Raw genomic sequence first — 25,905 nt, 5'->3', positions numbered from 1 at the left:
TGGCCTCCTCTGCTCACCGTGGCTTCCTTTATCACCCTGGCTGCCCCTCCTTCCTCTGAGCCTTTGCTCCTGCTGTTCCTCCTTCACCCAGATCTGCCTGGCTCACTCTGCCCAAATGCCATGCCATTGGAGAGACTTCCTAGCCACCTGCACCCAGGCCTCTGGTCTAGCAGCCTGGTCATTCCCTCTACCACAGACCTGCTTTACGCTCTTCTTGTGTGAAACCACCCACTGTGCTCTGTGCATGGGTGCTCCTCAGGATGGTGTACCTGCAGTGGGAGGGGCCTGCTTCACACACTGCTGTCGAACGGTGTCTAGTAAGTTTCTGGCATATTGTGAGCACTCAAAGGATACCTCTTAGATAAGTGAATGAATATGAGAAGGAATGAATCGATTTTACAGATGAGGAGACCAGGACCAGGAAAGGGAATGACCAGCCTAGGTTAGGGCCAGCACTGTCCCTGGGATTACAGTGTGTCTGTCCCATATCTTAGGGTGGGAAAACCCACCATACTGGGCAGGCTCAGTACCCTTCAGAGGCCCAAGTTCCATCTCATTCTGCCAGTGGCTCTGGGGTCGGTGTTTTGTGCCCTCTGGGCTTTGGCATCCTCAGCTTCGAATGCATGGCTGCACCAGTGGGTGAGTCAGTGCTCTTAGCTAGGACAGCCTGGCAGGTCCTAGGAGTAGTCAGCAGCCATGGCACTGAAGGACACAGGCCCAACAAGACTGCCAGAGCAGGGAGTCTGGCTTTGGACAAGAGCTGGGGGGAGAGGCACTGAGGGAACCCAAGGGGGACAAGACCTGATGTGAATCTCCACAGGGGTGGCCAAGGACAGTAGGGAGGACCCAACTGCGGACCAGCCAGCGCCCGAGGGGCTTAGGCCAAGGTACTAGCATGAAGGAGAGTGAGAGAGATTTGAAGTGTGGTTTGGGTACAAAAGACAGGATTTTCAGAAAAGCAGAATTTGAGGTGGGGGGGCTTAAGGCAGAGAACTGAGGAGTGTGGAAGTTTCCTAGTGGATGGCATTGAGGACCACAGCCCTTCCGGTGATGGAGGTGCGCTGTATGTGCTCTGAGTGGAACAGGGACTAGATCAGCTCATGTGATGGATGCAAAAGCCTTGGGCTCCAGGGGTGACCCCGTGAGCAGTCTCTCTCCATATCCTTTTCCTTTTTCCTGAGTTGGTACCATTCCTAGGCAGGTGGTTCTAAATGGCATCAGATCAGCATCAGACTTGGCAGAAAGATTTGCTAACACTCCCAGGAGAGCCCACTCATTGGCTTACCTTAGGTCACATGTCCAAATCTCAATCAGTCATCCGGATGGAGGCTGTGGCTGCCAGGCCATATCCACCTGTGAGCCCTGTGGTGGAGAGCAGCAGAGAGGTGGTTCTCCCCAGGGAGAAGGCCGTGACAGAGGGGACCAAGGATCTGGCCTTAGGGTGCACAGGGTTCCAGGTAACAGCCTGGCAAAAGCTGGGCCTCTGAGTAAATGGCAGGGGAGGGGCCTAGACCATCAGCCTTGGGGTCTTGCTCTGCTCTGGTCTTGATACGAGTGGTCTTAACGTGCACTCCTGTGCTGATGACAGGACTGTGCCTCCAGCTGCCACCACACTGACCACCTGACCTTCTTATCAGGGGTCTGACACTGCAAATCCATGGTAGAGTGGGTGCGGAGGCCGGTTGCCCATTTGTTCTGTCCACAGCAGGCTCCTCCCTGGTCCCTCACCTGCCTGCCCTGGTAAGTTGTCTCCAGCTCACCAGCTTGGGTGGGGCCTTCCAGGCTCTAGAGTAACTGAGGTCACAGCTCAGGTCCTCCACATTTCCTGAGTCCTAACAAGCTGGGGCCAGCTTCACTGTTCTGGTTAATTACAGAAGGCTGCTTGATTTCTGGTCTGTCTTTCTGTTTGATCACAATACCTCTCTACCTTCCCTGCCTGGTGGCAGGAGGGCTGCTGCGGCTCTGATCTCACCTCTGAGGTTTAGTCAGCAGGGAATAATGTGCACCGTTCTTTGTAGCTCGGATTGGACTGCATCAGCCTCTGGCTCAATCCTGAACCTCTATGGTCAGCAAGTGCAGGATGTTGACTGGGTGGGCCTAGGTCACATGCTCCAATCTCAGACCCCATCTGGACAATTGGGGAGAGATGGAAAACTTCTAACCTAAAATTTGGGGTGTTATTGCAAATAGGAGGCCTGGAGGCCGAGGACTTCAGGAAGGAAGTTACACATCTCCTGTGAGGCTCATCCTCAGATACAAGTGAGAAGAGAGGCTCGGATGGAATCAAGAGCCTACTCAGGCTTGCTCAGGTGAGCACTGATGGAGCCAGCCCAGGCCCAGGTCCACGGTTTGTCTCTGCAGTGTCCTTTCCTGGATAATCCCATGCAGTGGCCTGTCCAGAGCGGGCCCAGGCCCAGAGAGTTCCCCACCCCAGGAACTAAATCATAACCTCTCTCAGGTCTGCCAGCTTTTACAAAAGACAAGAGCCACGGGTCCATTTAAAAATCATTTTTTAAATTAATATCCTCTTCCCATTTAGCCAAGTGTCTGTAATGTATAAGGAATGTCGGTAAATATTCCATTTGAAGCTTCTTTGTACATATTTCCATCAATAAATAAACTCTGAATTCACATAAAAAAGTTAAACTTAAATAACTCATATTTCCTTCTCTCGTAACAGGCATATATTGGTAAAATATAAATATTCTTGGACTCAGGCTTTGTTCTAAGTGAGGAGAACAGTAATTCATCACATGGTACAATTATTGACAATAAAACCAAGAAATTGTCAGCTGGTGTCCTGGCGTGGACAAGTACTGAGGTGGGAAACAGAAGATTCACATTTGGTTTCTGGGCCACGGTGGGGCGGGGGCGGAGGTGGGGACACAGGACAGGACAGTTGCTTTCTTTACAGCTCTGATAAAAATAATCTGTTCTGTCACTGAATTTTGAACTTTGAATATATTCTTCTACATTTGCTGATTAATTCCATAATCATTGTACTTCAAACTTGGATGTCAACTAACCAAGTATGGCACATAATCCATTTGGAACAAGGCCAGCAGGTTCAGAAACTATCACTGGGCTGGCGAAGAAGAAGAGAGATGCACAAGGAGGGAGTGGTGACTCGCTCGGGTTGGCTGGGTTAGTCGCTGTGGTCATTTAACGTTCATCTGGGGCCTCGGTGTGGCAGATTTGACCCCTGGGGCCTTGGGGTGATCCCTGGTGGCCCAGGCCAGGTGTCCCTGGCCTGCAGGGTGGTGAGGCAGGCACCTGCTCAGAGCACGCGGGGGATGATGGTGAAGGGCACGGCGGGGCTGCTGGCCTCCAGCTCCAAGGCCGTCAGGAAGCACTCGGTGGCCGCCGCGTCGTTGCCCTGGGCTTGGAGGACCTCGCCCAGCCCATTCCAGACCTCATGAGCCGTGGAATTCACCTGCACGGCATCACGGAGGATCTTCTCTGCCAGGCTGTAGCGGCCCAGCTGGTGGAGGATCAGGGCCTGTGGGGTGGGGGCAGAGAGAGAGACAGACAGACAGACAGTCAGAGACTTGGCACTTCTGAGCACCTGGATGTCCTGAGTTTTCAGGGAGTTCCTGGGAGGTGGGAATGTTACCTCCATGGGTCAGACACGGTAAATTCTCAAGTGATTCCTGCGCTTAGGGGCCATGGCTAGACCAGTTCTGTGCAGCACACGGCACAGCTGAAATGCGGGTATTTCTGATTTGTGAAAGTGATACTCTCTTATAGCTCATCTGACAACACTCAGGAGGGCACCAATTGGAAGGCCATGGTCTATACTGACCTGCCATGTGTCAGCTGACACCTGCTGGCATGGAAGCATTATTTGTCACCTTTTGCTTTTTAGCCCAAAGAAATGTCATTTATGGAATCTCTACCAAAATAACTGTTATAGATTCCTTTTTTAATTTGGTCGGAGCCTCTTGCCCCAATCAAATCCCTGATCTCAGGGTCCTCACCTTGCCCCAGGCCACGGACAGCTGTCCCTGCACGCAGTCTCACTCAAGGTATACGTGTTGATCCTCAAACATCTGATCACAAACATGGTTTCAAGTTGTACATCCCCGGAAGTGACGTGTTTGTCCTATTCCACTCAATCGCTCTCCATCTCTCCATGATGGGACCTTGAGGTCATAGCCAGTAAATCATAAACACCTTTCCAGGATGTGCCATTTTGTTCTTTTGGATCAGTGGATTTCTAGTCTTTTTTTTTTTTTTTTAATAGCTCTGGGTGTCTTGGTAAAATGAAATCTTACTCAGAAAACCCTCACACTCTGATATATGGGAACTGCTTTGGGTGGAGGGCAGAGGGACAGGAGTCTAGTGTCCCCAGATCTCCTTATGGTGGTCCCACTGATAGCCATTTGGATATAATCCCTTTAGGGCAAATTTCCCCAACTGGCTGTTACTGGGTAAGAAGATTAAGATTCTTTCTAGGGTTCTCCAAATAGGCTGAAAATTTATCAGCAAATGTTGGTATCAAGAGTTCAGGGGCTTCCCACATTGGTCCTCTACAGTTTCTCATTGTGTAAATCTAAGTTTCCTTGAGGAAACTTAGCTCTGTGACCTCAAGTAACCTTCAGGTTAACTATTTCCCACACTTTTGTCTAGGACCCTTTCATAGGCCTGATAATCATCTATCATATTTTTCTATCCTGTTCCTTGACTTTTGAATTTTCTTTGAGTCAAGGCTTTTAGTTTTTTAAATTAAATTTATTGGTGGTTGATGATTTTTCTGGGTTATTTCAAGGGTTAGAAAGCTATCCTTCAAAGATCTGACACACATGCATTCTCTGTATTGTGATTTGTCCAGTAGTAAGTAGATGACCACTTTTCTTAGCTGAGATGGATTTCTCCTACTGTGCTGGACCAAATTAACTAATACTGTTTTGTCACTTGGGTTGGGCACTGTCTTTGTCATACAGTGAACTATGACAGGAAGTGGGGGCCCTAAATGACTTTCCAGTGAGCTATCACTCCCAACTTTGTACAAGCACCATACTGTTTTAATTTCCATTATTCCTAATCATGTTTTAACAGACAGAATTAGTCTTTCCTCTCTGCTCTTTGTTTTCATGTATTTCCTGACAATCTTTCCCTGTACTGTACTGGATGAATGCTAAAATCACCTGTTCATTCCCCTTAGGAATTGAATTGTACTTGCATTAAATGTCTAAGTGTTTGCGGAGAAGCCTAGCGTCTTTACACTGGTCAGTCTTCCCACCCAGGAATGTGACGTGGCCTGCTGGTCATTCTAGTCTCATTCTGGGCCTCCCAGGAAAGCCCAGCTCTTCTCTAGTTGGTGCATGCATGTCCCCACAAGCCTGAATTTCACTCCTGGGCGAGGGACAGTGGTTCTGCTCTCAGAAGTAGAGGCAGTCAGTGGAGTGGCACAAGTCACAAGTCTTGGACAGCGGGTTGCAGCATGACCAACACAGGGAGCAGGGGCTGCCTCTGGGAATGCTGCCCCTGACAGAGGCACTCTGTCTGGAGGTAGGGTACCTCAGGGGGCAGTGTCCAGGCCCTGAGGGCTGCTTGGGATGACCCCTCTTCAGGACATGTGGTCCTAGAGGTGCCATGAAAAGCAGCCTGACTCCTGAGAGGCATCTGTACCATGTACCACCTGGGTCCCCTTAAGTGGGACACTACCCAAAGGACCCATGCCCCAGGCCGTGAGAGCCATGTGGAGACTCCTCCACTGGGGTGGGGCGGGGGGAGAGTCCCAGTTCTGGGAAGGAGAGAGAGGGAAAATTCATGGTTGAGGAGGGAGACACAGAGGGGGAAGAGGAGGAAAAGGAGAAGGAGCTGTCAGGGTACCCTAAGGAACCAGTCCCAGACTGTGGGGGTTTCTACCTAGCCCTGCCTGCTCATTCCCAAGATAAGGGTGTGGGAGCAGAGCAGCCATCAGGACTGGGCTTGTCTGTTACTAGGACGAATATCGGCACTACTGTAATACCAATCACATACATGCTCCTAGTGTCTGTGCTACAAAGCACTGTCCTAAGAACACTGGATTCCCTGGAGACCCCAAAGCCATTTCACCTGGACATGACCAGGACCCACATGCAATGGTGTAGGAGACTGGTTCTCACTGCCTTGGAGGGTGTCCCAGCCGGACACCTGTTAGGTGATGCACAGGTGCATCTACTCCTCCCTTGCAGGTGACTAAACGATGGCTCCCAGAGCCTCCTGCCCAGGTGGGCAGTTGGTTACTGCAGAACTTATCGCTCCCATCGCCTAGGGTCTGCATGGCCCTGCGTGGAGTCCAGGGTGGGTGGCAAAGACTCTCACCCACTGCCTAGGATGGAGCTCTCCCTACCTTGAACCTTTGGAGAAAATGTAACAACTTTATATCCTCTCTTTCCAACTTCAAAAGGCAGGTGGACTAAACAGGGGTCACTGTCAGGTTAGAATCAGTCAGGTCTAACAAGCTCTGCTGTTTCCTTCCAGGGGAAGTTTTCAGCCTAGCTCCTTCTAGAACATTCCACAGAGCCAGCAGAAGGGGGTGGGGAGGGGTCTGGGAGTAGCAGAGAGGATCAGCATGGAGGGGTCACTAAGAGTGGCTGGCATTCTTCAAGGCACAGTTCACTGTGTCAGGACACTGAACATACCGGCGACGGGCTTCTGAGTTGCTTCTGGCAGGTGAGTGACAAGGAACAATCGGCCCTGTAAGGCAGAAGGAGGTGTCCTTGCTTGCCTGGCTGCAGAAGAGAAATTAACTCAAGTCCACCAGCCTCTGCCGCGCTGCTTTTTTCCTTTGCAGGGAGCCTGCAGGGAACGGAGCGCTTTCCTGGGCTCATCTATCAGCACCACGTAGATACAGGGCCACAGAGGGCAAGTGCGAGTCCAAGGTCGAAGGGCTGCAGGCTGGCTTTGATCTCTCTGCGCCAAAGCCGCCTGCTCTGCTCGGCCACCACGCTGCCCTGTGGCTAGGAGGCCAGTCTGAGGCTGTGGCCATGAGCTCTGTGGGACTCTTTCGCCCCAATGCACTCAGGCAATAACCCAGTTCCGTCCCAGCGACAGCAAATGGGTGTCTGCTGCGCTGTGACTTCCCTTTCATTTCTCTGACCACTAATTGCTGATTTTATTGTGCCTTCCCATATTACGACTGGTAAATCGCTCCTCTCCTGAGACAGTTTTTCTCTGCCTCAAGCTGCTGCCTGAAAGCATCCTTTATATTTGCTTGTGGCCTGGGAGGGCACCCGACTTCCACCTGTGGTGGCCCACAGGCTGGTGGGCCTAGTGGTTTGGGGTGGCTGTGGGGTCCTGTTAGCCAGGAAGTAAGTCAGTGAAGCGTGGAGGGCTGGTGGGCACTGTTCTCGAATAGAGACTCTCCTGGCCCTGCAGGGACTGGGGGTTCTGTCAGACTGGCAGCCGTTGAGGCTGGATACAGCCTGCTGTGGGGGTGCCAGGACACAGGACAGGAGCGTGTCCATCGATGCCAAAGTCCACCATCTGCCTCAGTGCTGGGCAGCTCTGAGCCTCTGCAGCACTCACGTTTGAGGGCTCTCTGCCTCAGCAGAGCTGGGCTATATTCCTAAGGCAGGAACAGGCTGTGTTCCCAGGTGACCTTGAGGCTTCCTGAGCAATCTGTTTAGTGGAATTAATTCCTACAGCTGGAGCTGCTCAGGGAGACAGCGCAGACTTGCCAGGGGCTGCCAGCACAGGCTTGGCAGGGGAATGAAAAATAGGCCTCTCCCAAGTGCCCTGGTGAGCCCAGAGCAGCTTGGAAATCAGTCACGCCACCTGATCAGCCAAAGCAAGCTCCTGCCGGGGTCTGAGCCACTGCTTAGAGTCAGCGCTGCAAAAGGGTGACCAGAGGTGGGTTGCATTTGTCCACTGGAGTGACACACTGCCCAGAGCCCTGTGTGCCACTGAGGGCCTTCCTTTCTCGGCCTGGATGAGCTCTTCTGCACTAGTGTTGACATTCCTGACAATCCTGCCGGCCCTGGTCTCTGTCTTCTCCGGAGATCAGAGGCTTCGCTCCAGAGGCTGCATTTAACTGTCTTCCTTGCCAGCTGGACCCAACCCTCTCGTGGTTTAGCCAGGCTGACTGTCAGCTGATGACATGCTGAGCCTCCCTGACCTCCAGCCTAGTCACCTGGCCTTCCCTGCTGGAGCTCCAGTTCTCTGCCCAAAACTGTGGGGCTCCCCATGCTCCCCTGGGTGGCTCTACCCGGCTCCTGCTCCCAGCTCTCCACTAGGCAGGAGGAAGACTCCAGTGACTGATAGATTTCACAGTCCTATAGATGACCGCACCTCACCTCCACACCAAACTCAACAGAGAACTAGAGCGATGGCCCGATGTGCCGGACACAGGAGGGTGTGACACAGGTCTGCTCTCAAAGCACGCAGACATGACTCTGCCAGGTTCTGCCCTCTCCCCTTGGCAGGCAGGACCTCCTTCCAGCCTTGCCCACCATGAAGAGCCAGTGTGACCGTGGATCACGTTTCACAATCACAGTCTGCCCGAGCCCTGTGGAGCGCGGACTCAAACCTGAGCTGTGTGTTTGTGCCATCAATGCCAGGCCCTCACCCCACCCTGGGGCTTCTGAGCCAGCCGTGAAGGGGAGTCACCAAGAAGCTCCCGCGCTAGTCCCTTTCATCAGACACAAATGAAGACAGCTTCCCAGGCTTGTAATTATTCTAATCAGGTGTTTTGTACAAATAGATCTTGGTGAGGCACCACATTGGAAATAAGGGATCAAATTAAACCTGTTATTTCAAATGAGATAAAATGGACTTGGCTGTTTGAGGGCAATTAGCATCTTCCTCAGTCCTGCCCTTTGTCACGGTAACTGCTGCCCCAGCACCAAACACCTTGCTGTGCCCAGAGAGCTCACACAGTGCAGGAGAAGGCGCCTGTGCCAGGCCCTGGCTGAGAACATGGGAGCCAGCAGCAGGGTGGGCGGGCGGCTCCTAGCATCAGAAGCCTGCAGGACCAAAGTCCCCTTGAGAGATCTTGGACATCTCCATGGTGCTCTGTCTAAGAGCAAAGTCAGCCATCTGCTGGGTCCCTCTAGAGGCCAGGACATGGGGAGATGATGTCCCGGAAGGAAAGTGCCCTTCCTGAAGAGAAGACACCTCTAAAGAGAAGCCACGTGGCTTGGCCCTCTCTCCAGCTGGTGCTGCTTTTGCCAGGCATGGTGCTTTGGAAATCAAGCTTTGGGCCCAGGGATGGAGGTAGAGCGCCCCAGTGCTTTCCATGCCAGAGCCTGGCCAATGCTGCGGGGCTGCCCCCACCTCACTCTCAGCTTCTCTGAACAGCTGTGAGCTGGCCCAGTCACATTATCAAGGTTCGGGGAGGAAGTCTGGTGTGAGGCATGGGGCGCAGCGTTGGAAGCTCTTCGGTCCCTCTTCCAGGTCAGAAACCTGAGGGCTTCCGGTTGTCAGAGGTAGTGATGGCAGCTAAAGGAAAGCTCTTCTTCCCAGCTTTGTCTCCCTTAAGATGACAGAGCTCCAAGCAGGCTGGGCCTGCACCGGGACTGTATCGCTGGAGATGGCACAGGAGGCTCAGGACCTGGATGGCTGATGTGTTAGAGGACCAGCCGGGAATCAGGGGGCAAGGCTTGGTGCTGTAAGAGCAGAGAGATTAGTGTGTGGGTCCCGGGCTCACCCGGGCGGATGGGCAGATGGGTTCTGAGTCCCGGCCTACCTCTAACGGCATGCTCTGAGCCTCAGATGCTTTATTTGCAGGGCGGGGAGACACTGGCTCTGCAGGGAGCTATGGGGAGCACATGAAGCAGGCTGCAACGCGCTTCCCGGTCCCCTTCGCATGGCTGGCCTCACCAGTATCAGCCTCACAGCCTTGTCATTCCTGTTGAGGGCCTAAGGGGAGAGCAGGCCCTGGAGGCCAGCAGTGGCTGACTCTCAAAGAGCAAGGACTCTGATTGCACCCAAAGTGGGTGCACCCAAAGTGGGCCTGGCACAGGGGTCTTGGGGGTGCCTGTTGAATGGATGGAGGGCTGGGCCTGACAGCTGGGCCACCATGGGACCAGGGGAGTGGGTGGCCCTTCTATTAGTGCTGTCCACTAATGAGCCCTAAAGGATCTGGCCAGCAAGTTCAGAGCCTCCTGTCCTCAGGGAAATCAGCATGGCAGTGTCTCGGGGAGGGAAGGTGCTCTATGCCCTGCTGAGCCCTGCTGATCCAGGGGGCCACCATGGCCTCCCCTCAGGCTGGTGTTCACCTACCCCAGGGCTAACCTGATTCCCAACGAACCCCCAGAATGCATCTACAGACCAGCAGGTCAGAGGTCTCCTGTAGATGCAGAAACAGGGCCAAAGAGGAAGAGCCTTGCCCTAGGCCTCGGACCCACTGGGCAGCATGGGCTGGAAGCAGTCCCCTGGCTGAGCGGCAAGGTAGGCGGTGCCTGGCCTGTGACAAGCATCCAAATCTGTCCCCATCATAGTGGGCATCCACACTGCCCCCTCGCCCTTGTTCTACCAAGGGCCATGCACACAACAGACAGCACTCTCTGGAAACCTACTGGGCCCCCAAGAGTGGCTCCATAATTGCAAGATCCCAAAGCTTACACTGAGGTCTGGGAATCTGCACAACACAAGCCTCAGACAGAACGCATGGTCACTGTTCCTTTCTGATATTTGTGTTTGCCTTCCTGAGGACACTATCCATCACCATCTGCGTCAGAGGTAAGCCAAGGGTGGGGGCAGTGTTTTTAAAAATATGTTTCTTTCAAATCAGAATATAAATAGGCAACACTCAGCGCCTCTGAGAAGACCACAGGAAACAATGGCTTTGAAAGGGTTCTTTGGAGCAGCTACGGAGCGGAGCCTAAGGCTGCCCTGGCCCGCCTTCCTTCCGCTGGAGGGGTCCTTTCTTCTCTGCCAAGCATCCTGAGCGCACCCCGCTTTCCTCAGGCGGCTGCTGAAACTGCCTGGGGTGGGGCGGGGCTGCCAGCTTCTCTACAGGATCCCAGCAGCTCTGGGGCGGGCCTGGGCCCTGGGGACCCGTTTTGTGGTTCATGTGTTTGTTTGGAAAGGTTAAGGAACGGTGCTCTGGCTTGCCAGGGGGATAATGTGTGTGTCCAGGCCAACCATGCCAGCCTGCCAGGCCAGGATCACCCTGGCTCTGCCCCATGGCTCTGCCACCTGAGCCCACCCTGGAGAAGGGTCCTAAGTCAGGTGACGCCATCTTCCTCTCAGCGTTGGGCAGGGACAGGTATAGCGCTGGTTTTCTAGTCTGGGCTATTTACACATTTTGAACCCCATTTCCCACAAAAGCCAGGTCCTGCCCTTCCGGACAACCTGTGCTCATTTAAGCTGCAGAGCCTGGCACCTGTGCTCACATGCAGCTGCTCTCCAGCGACACATGGCTGCTGTCACCGGGAGGCCTCGAGGGCCTCACCCTCCTCAGGGCCCTTTGTGAGGACACAGTATTCACAGGGCCACTTTAGAACAACAAGCACAGCTCAGGTCCTGCTCTGGGCTCTGGGCTGAGGGGCAGTGAGAAGGAGGCTGCAAAACAGAGGACAGGAGGGGAAGGGGATTGGTGCCTGGGGAGAGGGTCCTTCTGCCAGGGGACAGTTAGGACAAGAAGAAGGAATCTGCAGGGCTCCAGCTGCAGCCAGGCCCGTTCTGCGTGCCTCCCTCATCTGTGGCCAACTGGGTAGGGGGCACTCTGGCAAATCTCCTCGAGTCCCCTGCCGCCTCCTCCACCCCTGCCATCCCGTCTCCCTGCTCAATGTTAGAAACAACACGTGGTCTGGTTCCTTTCCTCCCTCTCCTTCATATCAGAACACAAGCCCCCACTTACTAAATCTGGGGTGTGGGCCCTGGGAGCCAGAGGACGCCGAGTGGTGCCCTGGCCACTGGGGTGGGAAGGGCAGGACCCAGTGCCCAGCAGGGCCCCTCAAGGCTTCTCCTCACCCCTGAGCCAGCCCTCCAGGAAGGGGAAGATCCCGACTCCCTTCTGTGGTGGAGAACCCTGACACTTGTTGCTGAGGGTGACTGACGGCTGCAGGAAGCGGCACTCTCATGGGGCCCCTTTCCAGGTCAGTTGCTTTATTTGAAGAAATGTGCCTGCCGGGGGACCAGATCTTTCCAGCATGGTACTCATGTAGGAGGAAAAAACCCTCAAAATTCTCAAAAACCTTTTATTATTCTAAACTAAAGCTCCAATTAGTTATGGAAGTGGAAGTCCTTGGGGGGGGGGGGGAGGAGAGCTGGGGCCTCTGCTCTCTGGTCCACAAGTCCCTGCTGTTGTTCTGGAGCGCCTGCTCTCTCTCTCTCTCTCTCTCTCTCTCTCTCTCTCTCTCTCTCTCTCTCTTTGGGGAAGGGTGCTGAGAATTGAACCTAGGGCATTAGCACTGAGCTGCATCTCCAGCCCTTTGAACATTTTTTAATTTCAAGAAGGATCTCCCTAAGTTGTCCCGGCTGCGATCAAACTTTCAGTCCTCTTGTGCACCCCTACATTCAGCTGGGGGTGGGGGGGACCTTACTGCTCTTGACACTCTCCAGTGAGGGGGAGCTCACTACTAGCTCAATAGCCATTAATGTGCAATCTGAACTGTGGTTTAAACACGTAGAGACCTGATGAGCTTTTTTAAAAATTCAATCCCCATGCTCTGGTGTTCTCTGAGTCCTCTGAAGTCATGCAGAGAAATTTCTTCCCCTTTTGGTCTGACAGCACTTCAGGACAGGAAGGAAGCTTCCAGAACCCCATCCCCCTTCCCTCTCTGCAGAATCTCACAGGAATAGTAAAGTCAGCCCTCCCACTCACGCCACTGCCTCTCTAAATCTGCTGCTTAAAATGGCTCCTCAAAGGCGACTCACTGTGGTCTTAGACGAAGGCATCATTAAGCCTCAGGAAGATATGAATGTTCCTTTTACATATTTTTAAGGCACCTGCCTGGCAGAATTGTTAGGAGTTGCTATCTTCCAGGATGGTTTGTAATTCTCCAGAGGGGTTTGCTCTGCCAGGGGGTTTGCTGTGGCCCAATGCCAGAGTGACAGACGGCCAGGCAAGGGTACGGGCAGCTGGCCGTAAGTCCCAGGGCCAGTCTGCCTTCGAGGAGATTTCACACAGACCTGGCCCTGAACTTCCTCTGGCCTAATTTCTTTGAAACTGGATGCTCAGTATTGGTGCTGAAATATCCCAGGCCGTGGTAGCTTTTAGAGAGGAGTTTTTGGGGATGGGCAGGCATTCATGGAGGGGAGGAACCACAGCCAGCCTTCCAGCAGCATTCTTGCCGGGAAGCACCCCCAGCCTGCTGCTTTGAGGTGGGGAAGACACTCAGCATCTTTGGGGGAAATGCTTCTAAGAGCCTCCTTGGTTACCCAAATCCTCAGCCACTCAAGTCCCTTATATAAAACGGTGTAGATTTGCTATCGCCCACACACATCTATATATACATACATACATGTAATTTAAAAAAACCCACGGGGTCTCACTATATAGTTCACTACATAGTTTTGAACTCATTATTTAGTCCAGATTGACCTCAAACTTGCTGCAATCCTTCTGCATCAGCCTCTCAAATGCTAGGATTATGAGCATTTGCCACCTGCCTGGCTTCTTCCTTATATTTCAAGCAACTCTAGACTGCTTATAATTCCCCAACACCTCAAAACCATGTCTATTGGAGACAGGGTTTGGCTGTGCAGTTCAGCTGGCCTCGAATTCACTTTGCAGTCCAGGCTGGCCACAAACTCACAGCAGTGTTCCTGCCTCAGCCTCCTAAGTATTGGGATTACAGATGTGTGCCACCACGCTCTGCTCACTGCTTATAACTTGATGCAATGTGAATGCTATGTAAATAGTTATTACACTGCATTATTTAGGAAATGACAGGAAAGTATGCACATATTTAGCAGGTGCAGTTTCTTCCAAAGATTTTTGACCCATGATTGGTTGAGTCTAAGGATGTGGAACCCGCCGAAACAGAGGCCCACAGACTCTCCATGGTCCCTGAAGTGAGCCGCAGAACAGGTATCTGGGCTCCTAGGCTGGGGCTCTGCTCACTATGCTTCAACCATCGCTGTTTCTAGTTCTTTCTTCCTTTTCACAATATACACAGAGCACTGTGGGCGTCTCAGCATGTAAGTGCCAATGTGGTACTGCGTGCTGGGGACTGCAGCACCGGTGGTTATGTGGGCCGAGCTCAGAAAGTGCAGGCTTGGGACCTGACTGGGTTTGCTGTGGGTCCTGTCCCAAAGGAAGGCGCCCTCAGCTGGGCAGAGGTGCAGCCTTCACATGTGCTGTGCCAGCCTGTGCCCAGTGGAGGGAGGCCCGAGGAGCCATTTCTGATAATGTGACCCTTCTGCTCTTTTGCAAAGCAAGCAACAAGGGAAGGCTGAAGTAAGTGGTGGTGGGGGGCAGTTTATGGCCACAGAGTGATAGAGGAAGGGCTATCACCCCAAGCTGCTCTCACACTGCTGCCTCTAAAAGCTTCCTGTGAGCAGTGCTCTGCCCGTGCCCAACTTAGAGCAGATGCATTCTGGGGATCACATCTAAACGGTCTGTGGCAGGCTTGGAGCTCTCAAAAATGATGAGATTTTTAAAGTCAAATTTCCAATCCAAAGCCAACAAGGCACAGCAGCCAGGGCTCCAACCCAAGTACCACAGAGACCAGGCACCTCGTGTGCAGGGCAGATTGCCCTGGCCCCAGCTCTAGCCCCGCATCTAGAGCACAACATCCCTTGCCTTTGGGAATGAATGGGGTGCTGATTTTGCTGTTCAGGAAACAGGGATGGAGAAACAACTTTAATAACAGAAGGGCGACTGCCCCTCCACATCAGCGTGTCTGAGCTCCTCACTGACTTGTGTGTTATGAAGACAAAGGAGGCACCTGCTTTCTCCTTTAAGAACAGCAACCAGGCAGGCTGACAGTTGGGGAGGAGTCACTTGGGGCCAGGTGCCTGCTGCAGGCAGTATGGAGAGACCATCTGGGGGGTGCTGGGGAGTCCCGGAGTAAGAGAGCTCCCCACTGCAGCAGCCCAAGGCATGACATTCACAGCACCTCTGAGACCGGCTGACCTGAGAAAGTGTCAGGTCAGCAATGCCCATGCTGTGTCAATGGTCAGTGGGGGGGGGGGTGTCCCCCTGCTGGGGCCCAAAGAGGAGACAAGAGCATGTCCCTAGGGTCCTACAAGATGTGGAGTTGCTAAGCATCCTCTGCATCTTGGATCCTGAGGCAGTTCTTGGCCATATTCCAAACTGAGTCTCCAGCCTTCCCTCCCCCAACTGCCACTTTAATCGGGAGCTTGCTGTCACGGTGTGAACTGGCGTCAGCTGCCAGTCTTACAAGAGGACATGATTTGGTCCTGAGGTTACGATGCTGGCTGCGTCCCCGCAGACGCATCCTGTGGATGCTGGCATGGCTGCCCTTGCAGGTACTGTTCCATTGGCAATGGGCAGGAGACTACTGTTGACTTATTTACACAGCTCCCTGGTTGACTTATTTATTTTTATCTACCTTCAACAACAAGTCTGGGAGAGAATCACAGTACAGGTAGCCTGGAAGTCGTAGGCTTCCCCATGGCCCAAGTTGGCCACAGAATGGAAAGTTTGGTGCTAATTACCCCCTGGAGGTGCTGCCACCCTCAGGGAGATGCTGCCCAGGAGGACAGAAGGTGGCTCCCCGCCCAGGCAGTGGACCCTGGCAATGGAGAACAGGCATCTGGAAGCTCTGAACCAACCTGGCCCACGTCAGGCCCAGCCTTCCTGGAGTCTGGGACCCTGGCCACCACAGGTGAGAAGAGGAGGCCTGGGGAGGCCTGATTCCCCAGGAGCCAGTGGGGGTGTGGGAAGTAGGCAGGGGCATGATGGGGTCCCCACCAGAGGTTCTATGTGCTCAGAAAGTAACACACATGTGGCCAGCACAGGGCTGTGCTGAGGGGATCACGGGGGTCCCGGGACCCAAGGGTGGCAGGCCTGGATGTTCCTGGGCTCCAATGTGGGGATCCTTCCCAATGACCCTGATGGGCTCTCATCTGGCCTCAGGTGAGGATGGGAAGGGAGGCTGTGTCTTTGAGGAGTTCTCCCTATGCTCAGGTCCGATCATTTACATCAAACACTGAGACAAGAGTCTGCCTCATGGAGATGCCAGAGTTGTGCAGGAGGATAAGGCTGGGCAGGGTACACACTCACTGGGCCTGTTCTGAGACCCACTGTTCTAGGCAAGGCCTCCCTACTCACAATCTGCCTGTCTTTCTTTCTTTCTTTCTTTCTTTCTTTCTTTCTTTCTTCTCTTTCCCTTTCTTTTATTTTGGAACAGGATTTTGCTAACTGGTTCAGGGTGAGGGGCTTGAACTTACTATGTAGTCCACTTGGCTGAAAACTCTTGACAAGCCTCCTGCCTCAGCCTTCCAAATGCTGGGATTATAGGCATGTGCCATCACACCCTGCAGCCTGCCTCTTTTATAATCTAGAAAATGAAGGAGCTGAGCAAATGAGCTCCAGCTGATAATTCTAGGACTTGATAAGATTTCTCACCTCCTACATACTCAGAATGTGTCTGTTCCCCTGGGACTTGTGTGGCGGTGACTGACGTGACTGGGAAGGTACCTCGGCAGAGGCCAGGAGCAGCAGAGGCCAGGCGAGAGCTGACCTCCAGCAGCAGACTGGCCACAGATGGGAAACAGCCCAGCGTGGCCTTGTGGGATTGGCACAGCTTCCTCTGATCTCCTTAAGGGGAGGAGGAGAGTGCAGTGGTGACACAGGACGGCTGCACAGGTGCCCAACGCTTTTAGTGTATCACAAACCCTTGAGAGCTCAAAAACCCCAACAGTTCTTAGGAGGAAAGCTGCTGGAGTCAGACAGCCCTGGTTCCTGGAGGCAGGGCGTTGTGACTCTGTCTCTAGACACCTGCATGGTCCCTGGCACCCAGGAGACAATATGTGCTTGTTGGCTGGAAGTCATTCCAGACCCTGGCACATTTTTGGTACACTGTAGGCCCATCATGTGACTATGGAGTGAGTGACAGCTCCCAGCTCTGCCTTCACCCTTCTTGTTAGCAGCCCAGGATCCACTATGAGAAAGCATGTGGAACCCACACCCCGAGCTCTGGGCCCACCTGGGATGCGGTTTCCCAGCATCCTTCTGGATTTCTTGGAGAGCTGCCAGGTGACATGAAGCCTGAGTGTCTCCAAAGCCCCTTTGCAGAAGACAGGGCCAAGGAGCACAGGCGAGGGAGGGTGGGGCGCAGTCTTCTGCGGCAGCAAGGCAGGACTGGTCGACCCTCAGGGACACAAACGCCAGGATGATTCACTACCTGCCATGGAGGACGCGGTCATTTTGGCCAGCACCTCCCACAGTCCTGCCAGCACCTGGCATGGTTTATTTTCCCATTTTTAAACAAGGACAAACAGAAATGGTAAGGCACTTTCCAACAAAGGGAGGACTGGACTTGATAAGCCTTGTAGTTTTTACCCCCAAATAACAAGAAAATTCATAGCCGGAAGGTGAAAGGGTGTCCCGGGGTCACACTGCGGCTGCTCCCGGGCTGTGCCTCACCTCGTGGCACGCACTTCCGGAGTGCAGTGCTGGGGAAAGCTTCCAGGTCCAGGGCTGAAGAAAGGATGACGGCAAACAGGTGGGGGACAGAGAGGGAGCAGCTGTACCCAGGAGACCCTGAGAGTGGCTGGAAATGAGCAGAGACCTGGCCAGGCACGCACTTTCCCTCCGCCACTGAGCTCTTACCAATTACCACTTCAGTGTGGACTACACCGGCATCGGGTTAGAGCAATTTCCTCCGAAGCCCCCAGTGAGCTCGGAGGGAAGGGCAGGGAGGTGTGGGCTCCTGTGTGCAGAGGCAAAGCAGCAGAACGCGTGAGTTTAGTGTGAGAAGCACATCAGCTCGCTCAGAAGCCAAGGTGACTTGGAGGGAGACGGGAAACCCAAAGAGTAAACGAAAGCAACCGTGAATATGGCTCCTGTGAGTACCTGCTCAGACCGGGGAGACAGCCAGAGGTGACCTGCCAGTGGCAGTCACCCTCCTGGGATCCACTTCCCTGTAACGGGGAAGCGGTTAGCTCACCAGGAGATCTAATGTCGGTGTCCAGGGGCCCTGGGCTCTCTTCACTTCCTGTGCGGCTCTCACGGCCACTGGCTCCGGAAGGTCAGCTGTGAGATGGGGCTTTGGGCTGGGCTGGCACTAAGGGCAGCGCTGCAAGGTGGCAATGCTTGCTTGTGTGTAGTAGAGGCCAAGTGACACGCCAAGGTCACACAGATCATCAACCTATGCCACAGCTAGACATCAGACATGGGGCTTTTCTGCTCCAAATACTCGCTGACCAACCTTGCCTTTTCTGTCACTGGCCGGGGCAATTTGGTCCCTCTCCCTTTGGCCTCCCTCCAGCTCTGTCCCCAGCCAGAGGACAGGCAGCTGCTTGATCTGTGCTGCAGGGTCCTCTGCCCGGGGGGTCTTGAGTCAGAGCCATGAAGCTGGTCTCTGACCATGGCTGCCGTTCTCCTCTACTTCCCTTTTCTTCCTCTCATAAAACAACTCCCCACCTGCCCCCACCCCCCCAGGACCAGCAGTGTGTCAGAACGAAAAATGCCCTGATATGTGCACTTGTCTATTTCCATGGTGTAAACCCCTACACCACGCTGACTGGAGGCTGAGCTGTGAGGTCACCGTGGCAGAGCTGCTGTCTCAACAGGCAGGCCAGGTGTGCTAGTCCCCAGTGAGTACCCGGGCTGGCAGGGACTGCAAGGGGCCCTGGCCCTGGAGCACATGGGAAACACCAGTGACTGAGGCCATGAAGGACACGCATCCTGGCATGCAATGCACACTAGCATCTTGATGTTTGATGGGAACGGCACAAAACACTACTTCCTTTAGTGGTGAGGCTGTAGAGTGAGGAAAGGAATACACTATCAGAGTAACTCAAGGTAGGGAGCGTGGGGCGTCTTCCCCCCTGGGGAAAGGGTGGGCGCAGGCCTCCTCCTGCTCAGCCTCTCAGGGCCTTGCAAGCTGTATCCACAACCACTCCTAGTAAGCGGGCCACACTGAGCTCACTCGCTGTGGGTGTGTGGGTGTCTGAGTGGGGCCGGGGGAGGCTGAAGAGGGCCGCTGTCACAGGAAGGGCAAGACTGTAGCTGGTTTTCTTTAATCATTCCAAAGCCAGAAGTGGATTTGTCACCTTTGTGTAAAACCGCCAGGCAGCAGGTAAAGAATTTAACAGCTTGTGGGAGTTCTAATTAGAGAGCCAATTATAACTCGATTGACCTGCCTTGCTTTCAAAGGCCTGGAAAAATGCATGTTGTCCTTAGGAAGAAGCAGATTTTGCTTCTAGTTTGTTCTAGGAGATCCCCGCAGGGACCATTGGCTCCTGCTTTGATTCCAGCCCTAGTATCTGTCTGGATCTGGCCACTGATGCAGAGGATGAGAGAGACCCTACAGGGACCCGGGCCCTGCCAGGAGGGGTCACTTTCTGCAGCAGGTGGGCTTTGCTGCTTGATTTATGAAGAAAGGCACAGCATCAGGCACCAGAGGCTCCCAGGAGGGCTGGGCCGGCAGCTCCTGATGCATTTGGAAGGACATTAGCCAGCATTTCAATTAGGGATCTAATCAAGACCAAGCTCTCGCCCAACGCTGGATGCCAGGCTCACTGTGTGTGTGTGTGTGTGTGTGTGTGTGTGTGTGTGTGTGTGATGTCCAGGCTTCCTTTCAGTAACAGTCACTGTTGTTATGATCTTGGGGTCGCCCACTGACCCCCGACTGACACCTGGTAAGAGAGTCAGGTCTTATAGACACAACGATGTTTCTCTTAAGTACAAAGCACAGTGCTTGTCCTGCTGGCTCATACATGTGATCGAATCTAATGCTCCCACAGCCTAGTAGGAAGGAACTGAGGACTGAGAAGGGCTGTATGTGTTCCCTGCTTCTGTGACTATTTCAGTGCTTCTGACACTTAGCAAGCAGCGCCTCTGCTGACTGATTCCCTCCATTCTGCACGGTGGTTTTACGGACATCACAGCAATCACTGCAGCACACAGAGCTGGCCACAGCCCTAAGCTGACAAGACTGGGACCATGGAAATGAGCGCTGGAGAAGCTGGTGGGGGTAGGCCCTAATCACAGCTGCAGGGGCACCAGCAGGGAGGAAAACGTGCGTAAATGATCAGAACCTCCATTTCCTCATGAGTCAAACTGCTTTCCACTCCTCATACCCTGGGATGCTGTCCTAGGCATCCTCTCTGGGATTTGTGTCCCAGACACAGCTTAAGCTACCACCTGCTGGCTGCTGCCACCCCTTGAAGCCACTGCTGCAGACCAGTCATGTGCCACCTCAGACCCACTCAGCCAATGCTCTGGGCATCTCTTCCACGACAGACTTAGGTCATCCATCTCTACAGGACCAGTAAGACTCATCACCATCCTCCTTCCCATTCCTCATGTTGGTGAAGGCTTTCTACCCACCCAGGCACCAAGCCACTCTTGAACCCTCAATCCCCTTGCCAGCCTCACGGATCTCCTATCTTTTCACCTCTTATCGTGGATCCCCTGAGTGATGGAGTCATCATGTCACCTGGCCTCCACCAGGCAAACCTGCTCACACTGACTTATCTAAACTTTATCTTGAAAAATTTTAAACCTTCAGAAAAGTAAAAAGGCTAGTATAATGAGTGTCTATAAACAAATCTCTTAAGTCAAACAACCGTTAAGAGTTTTCATATTGGTTTCATCTGTTTTGGGTACAAGGGTTGTAGTTCATATTACCAGTATTGTGACACTTTATTCCTAGATACTCTGTAAAAAATACATTTTTGTGTAATTGCCTAAGCATGTAACACCCAACCAAGTGCACAGTAACTCCTCACTGCTATCTGCTCCTGTTCCACACAGATTTCCCCCGTGCTCCACACACATCTCCGAGAGCTGGCTCATTACCCACACAGACTTCACCTGGCACATCTGTACCCACAGGTCACTCCTGCACCCACGGGTGCTGGTGACCACATGCCCTGCACATTAATCTATCAGCCGCCTGATAATTTGACTCCTTGTAGATGTTTATGTGTCTCCCTCTATGTTCAGTGCTTGGTGGGAGCAGCAGAGACAGGGCCATATTTATGTCCTGGGGGCCAGTCCAGTCTCTGGCACAAAACTGGGTTCCATACATTCTTACCTCAATCATCCTACTTCATCTGCAAAACGTTCACTCAGGGCTCAGTGTGCTGATGCAATGCGGCTGCTAAGAGGTGAAGCCAGAACAGAGCCTGCCTGCAGAGCAGAGTCCTCGCCTACTTCACAAGCCTTTGTGGTGACTGACTGCCTTTAAAAGATCTGAAAACCTCCGAAAGAAACAGTACATGCAAAGGTGTTTGAAGGGACAGGTGTGACGCAGACATCAGCGCAGGAAAAGGGGAGGGAGCACGCCGCAGGAGAGTGAGAGGGAGCCCATGAGCAGTGCAGAAGGCAGAGGAGCCAGGGGAGGGGCCCCTTTCCAGGCCGCGGCCTGCAGCCCTAGTCCTTGGCTGAAGGATTTTCTCAAAGCTCTCAGAGACTGGAGTTTTCAAGACACTGGGTTCAGGCTCTGAGAGTTGGTGGTATTGGTGTGCGCCATGCTCTGCTTTCCCAGAAGGCTGCGGAGGCCTTGGGGAGCTAGATGAGGGAGGGGCAAAGCCACTCTCTGAGCCTGCAGTGGCAGTCTCACCAAACACCCTGGGCAGAGCCCTCCACACACACCGATCAGCGGTGCTCACCTGTAACTGCATGGGCTAGATCTGGCTTCAGGGCAGACAGGCTGGATCTGTGCAGGGCAGAGAGGCTGCCTTGCTTGGGTCACCATCTCCTGTCTCCTGACAGCCAGAGACTTGGTGACTCTAGCCATCAGGCATGGCTGTCACTCCTTCCTTCTAAGCCACCCCACAGCCTTACCCCTTGGCAATAGTAGGTATGCCAAGGCTGACCTGGATATTTCTTGTTCTGTCTCTTCCCTATCTGGCCTCAGCTTCCCCATCTGTAAAAGGGTTGCTGAGATGAGCAACTTTCACTGGGATTCTAGCTCTGTGATTCCTTCAACCCCCTAGGCAGGGCCAGTCTCAAGGTTCTCACCTTCTGCCTGTCTGTTTTAGTCCTCGTTTGGGCTGCTGGGAGAGACTTCTCCAGTCTTCACCTTCTCCCTGGTGATGTCACTCTTAGAACTTTGGGCCTAAAAGTTTTAAACAGTCTGAAAGTCCAGACAACAGCTAGGGTTGACATGGTCCAATTAGAGTCCAGAATCCCTCATGGGGCATCTCTAGGGCTAGCCCCAATGATGCGGAAAATGGCCAGCTGGTCCTTCTGGTGGTGGCAGCCTCATCCTCTGGCAGAGTCTGGAGGTAGACAGTGAGGGGAGGAGGGTACTGAGGAATCAGTGCTCCAATCCAGGGGCCAGTGTTAGGTAGGGGCGGTCAGGACCAGCCTCGGAGAACACAGAACAAGGCGGAGGGCGGAACTCAGCTCTGGGTCCAGGCCAGGGAACAGTGTCTGTGCAAAGCAGGAAGGCAGAGGAGCCCACACGTCAAATCACACTGAGATGATGGGGCAGAGCTCTAAGAATAAATGCCTTGGGTAGAACATGTCAGATTATCAAGACTAGATCATAATTACTAATGAGAGGCTGAACTGCACTGCCCATAGTTAGTCATCTAAGACTCCAAAACAGAAAGTAGAATAAACACAGAATTAATTTTTTTCCTTTCACTGAAGTAAAGGAATGCCTGTGATAAAGCATGGCTTGTGTTTTGGAACTGGTGCTGGGCCTGGATTGTTTTTGGGTCTGAGATTTTCCTCTCGGTGAGAGTGGGGTGGCTGGATGCTGAGGTAAGAAGCATCTGAGAGCCAAACAGAAAATGTCCGTGGGGAATGCCCTGCACTCAGGCTGGGGGTGATGGGAGGAGACTAGCGAACACAGGGCCGTAGCCAACAAGAGCCAGGTGCTGTGGAACAGACGCTCTCGGTGCTCAGGGGAAACTCCTGTCACTTCAAGGAGGACACAGATGCCCAAAAGCCAGATTATGCTTGCCAAAAATACATGTTTGAAGAGGATCTGAGACAATGGCTTATGTCACAAGAAACTGTCCATTACCCGGTTCTCCCCGCAAAGCACTTCTAACACCTCTGGCTCCCCCAACCTCTTGCACCTCTGACTGCGGCACTGCAGGCTCTCTTTGGTGGCTTATTGTACTGCTGCCATCTGACCCAAACAGGCTGGTGGCAAGATACAGATGCACACAGTGTGGATCTCCATTCACTCCCCAAAGGAACCTAATGGCAAGGGTATGGAAAGCTACAGAGCGCCCTGGTGCTGGGACACAAGGTCAGGCTGTTCCCTCCAGGTATAGAAGGGTGGGGTTCTCTCCCTTGGAGACCAAGATCAGGAGGTCCTGCTCTGCACTGGAATCAGGCTCACAATTTGTGGGGGCACCTGCCTTAGGAAGGGCCGATGCTATGTCCCAGTTGCCATCCAATGGTAAGAGTGTAACCTCGGGGAGAGATGACAGAGATGTACTTGACAGAAACTCCACCGGGCAGAATTCATCAGAACCAAGGGAGCAGGTCTTGGTTGTGTGCTTCCCTGCTCTTCCAGAGAAATCATATTTGTATGGCATGTGGAGGCAGGAAGACTAGGCAGCCCTAGGCTGGGGCTGACAAGCTCCATCTGACCTGTCCCTGGCACTCTCCAAAGCTGAGAATGTCCTTCTCTTTGCTTATCTATAGCCACAGGATCCTGGATTGGAGGCTTTAGGCTAAAGTCATAAGTGGCACTTGCTGAACTCCAAGAAGGGGTTATAGGACACAGAAAAGAGACCTGTCCCTGCACAGTCCAACCCCTTGATCTCTGCCACATAAATGTGTCTGATTTTTGCCCAGGCATCTAGCTTAGAGAGTGAGCTCCTCTGAGGAGACTGGTGGGAGGAAGAAGTGGTCTGGCCAGAGATATGTGTATTTGTTTTTTATGAGTGTGGTTAGTGTGAGTTGGTTTCTTGGACTGTGATCTCTGTTGACTGAATTGAGGACAGAAGGGCGGGGTGTGGAGTCATGTTGTAAGGGAAAATGACCCCGCCAGCCAATATACTTCACTTTCTTAGCTGCCCAGGTAATAGTTTGTGTTCATTTCTGTCACTTCTGTCTCTTAGAAATAGCTGGTCACTGTGATGCATAGCTGGTCACTAGGATACTGTATAAACCGATCTTCAACTGAGAAGCTATTCTGCCTCTGTACTTCCTACTTACTTATCCCATATAAGCCCTAGACCACCTGCTTGCTTATCTTATATAAGCCCTAGACCATCAGGGCCTAATATTTTGGGAATGATTCCAATCAGTGCTCCTGATGCAAAATAAATCTACTTCCAAATCAGTGTTTCTGTTTGCTGTAGCATCTGCTGTATTGGCCAGGAAGACAAACTATGCTGACCTCTTTGGTCACCAGTCATGGTCCTTGTGGATGAAGCAAGGACCTCTCCAGATCCCAATAGAAAGGTAAACCCTTGAGATTTCTTGAGTCCCATCAGAGATCTGGAGGAGGATTTCTAGCTCCACACTTGAGTGGCTCACATCAGAACCCAAAGGGAAGAGTATGTAATCCATCTGTCTGTCTGCCTGATTTTGGTAAGACTCCTGGGGGCACTACAGTTAGTCAGTCAGTTGGTCCTGCTCAGTTTTAGCAAAGGAAGAGCTTGATCAACTCTTTTTTTTTTTTTTTTTTTGTCTTTTTCTTTTTTATCGGTACTGGGGAATGAACTCACAACCACACACTTGCAAGGCAGGTGCTTATGCTGCTGAGCTAAATCCCCAGCCCCTGATCAACTCTTGTTAGTTAAGGTCATCCTCTAGGGAAGGGGGATTGGGATGTTAAAACTTTGAGTGCCTGCTAAATGAATGTGAGTGGAACAGACAGTATCAGCAATAGGCTGATCTGTCAGTGCACCAAGACTAGAAAGCACTAGTCACAGCGGCTGATTGGGCCTCCCTTGTGGTTCTATGGTGATTGGCATAAAGGAGGCCTCACACCCTCCTTAGCTAAGTTGTGCCTCAGTTCCCTTAAGGAGTGTGGCCAGATGGGTATCTGAATGGTCTCTGTCTCTCTGAGGGGCACCCACCCTTTGTCTGTTGCACCACTGTTCAAGGGTACACAACACACATGTAGTGAGTCAGAAATGGGAATTAATCAAAGCCCACAGTCCCTGACTGCAGGAAAAAGGGCTTCTACAGAATTAAAAATGATACCAAACTACTCCCTGCATCTCAAAGGAAAAAAAAAAAAAAAGAAAAAAAAGAAAAAGAGGCCCGTTTTTCCTGAGAATTCTGCCTTGGCACCTTTGTTGGCCACTGCAGTTGCTGCCAACATCTATGGCTTCACTCCCTGCTTCCAAGTTGTCTACTTCTAGCCAACTGAACCAGTTTCAGCTGGCCACTGCCTGCATTTGGCCACACAGATTTTCCTTCTAGAGCCTTCTACTTCCTATCTTGGTCAGATGACATCATCTAATGCCCATCTGAGATGACTGTCAGCAATCCCTTCTGTGTTCCACATTCTGACTGAGGAACACTGGACTGTTAGCCCTGACAAATGAGTTGTCATGGCCTTTCCAAAGGTCACCTCACCTAGAAACAACCCAGCTGAGCACTCCTCAAAGACAATAAAATGGGGTAGGAAAAAGCCCATTGACTACTGTTACACAGAAACCTCATTAAAAAGGCACCAGATTTCTGTAAGGAAATACAATCTGATAGACAACTCTCAATGAGTTGTAAGGACTGTGAACACTAAATAAATAAAAAGATAAAAAATTTCAAATCCTTTAACATGGATCAGATGGTAACATGTTCATTAGTTTGATGGGCTCACACTAGGCCAGACTGGGTTCCCTTCTTCAGCTGGACCACCAGAGGTCCACAGTACCATCATCAGGGAAACTGGTACTCTTGCCTCT

General features: G+C 52.6%; 1 protein-coding gene across 6 annotated transcripts in view; it reads right to left on the bottom strand.

The window, feature by feature from the left end:
* Positions 1–2,493: 2,493 nt before the first annotated feature.
* The window catches only part of Ttc7b (tetratricopeptide repeat domain 7B), a 249,360-nt gene continuing 225,948 nt past the window's right edge, over positions 2,494–25,905 (bottom strand). For all 6 annotated transcript variants that reach the window (XM_063240840.1, XM_063240837.1, XM_063240838.1 and 3 more), the window contains one exon: positions 2,494–3,499. In XM_063240840.1, the coding sequence (XP_063096910.1) occupies positions 3,278–3,499 (222 nt within the window). In that variant the 3' untranslated portion in view covers positions 2,494–3,277. The remainder of the gene's footprint in view (positions 3,500–25,905) is intronic.

The sequence above is a fragment of the Cavia porcellus genome, unplaced genomic scaffold (genome assembly GCF_034190915.1).
Source record: "Cavia porcellus strain 051 isolate PalLab524CR breed Dunkin Hartley unplaced genomic scaffold, mCavPor4.1 scaffold_31, whole genome shotgun sequence".
Taxonomy (NCBI): domain Eukaryota; kingdom Metazoa; phylum Chordata; class Mammalia; order Rodentia; family Caviidae; genus Cavia; species Cavia porcellus.
The sequence above is the reverse complement of the archived record's forward strand: the minus strand, read 5'-3'. Positions and strand labels throughout refer to the sequence as shown.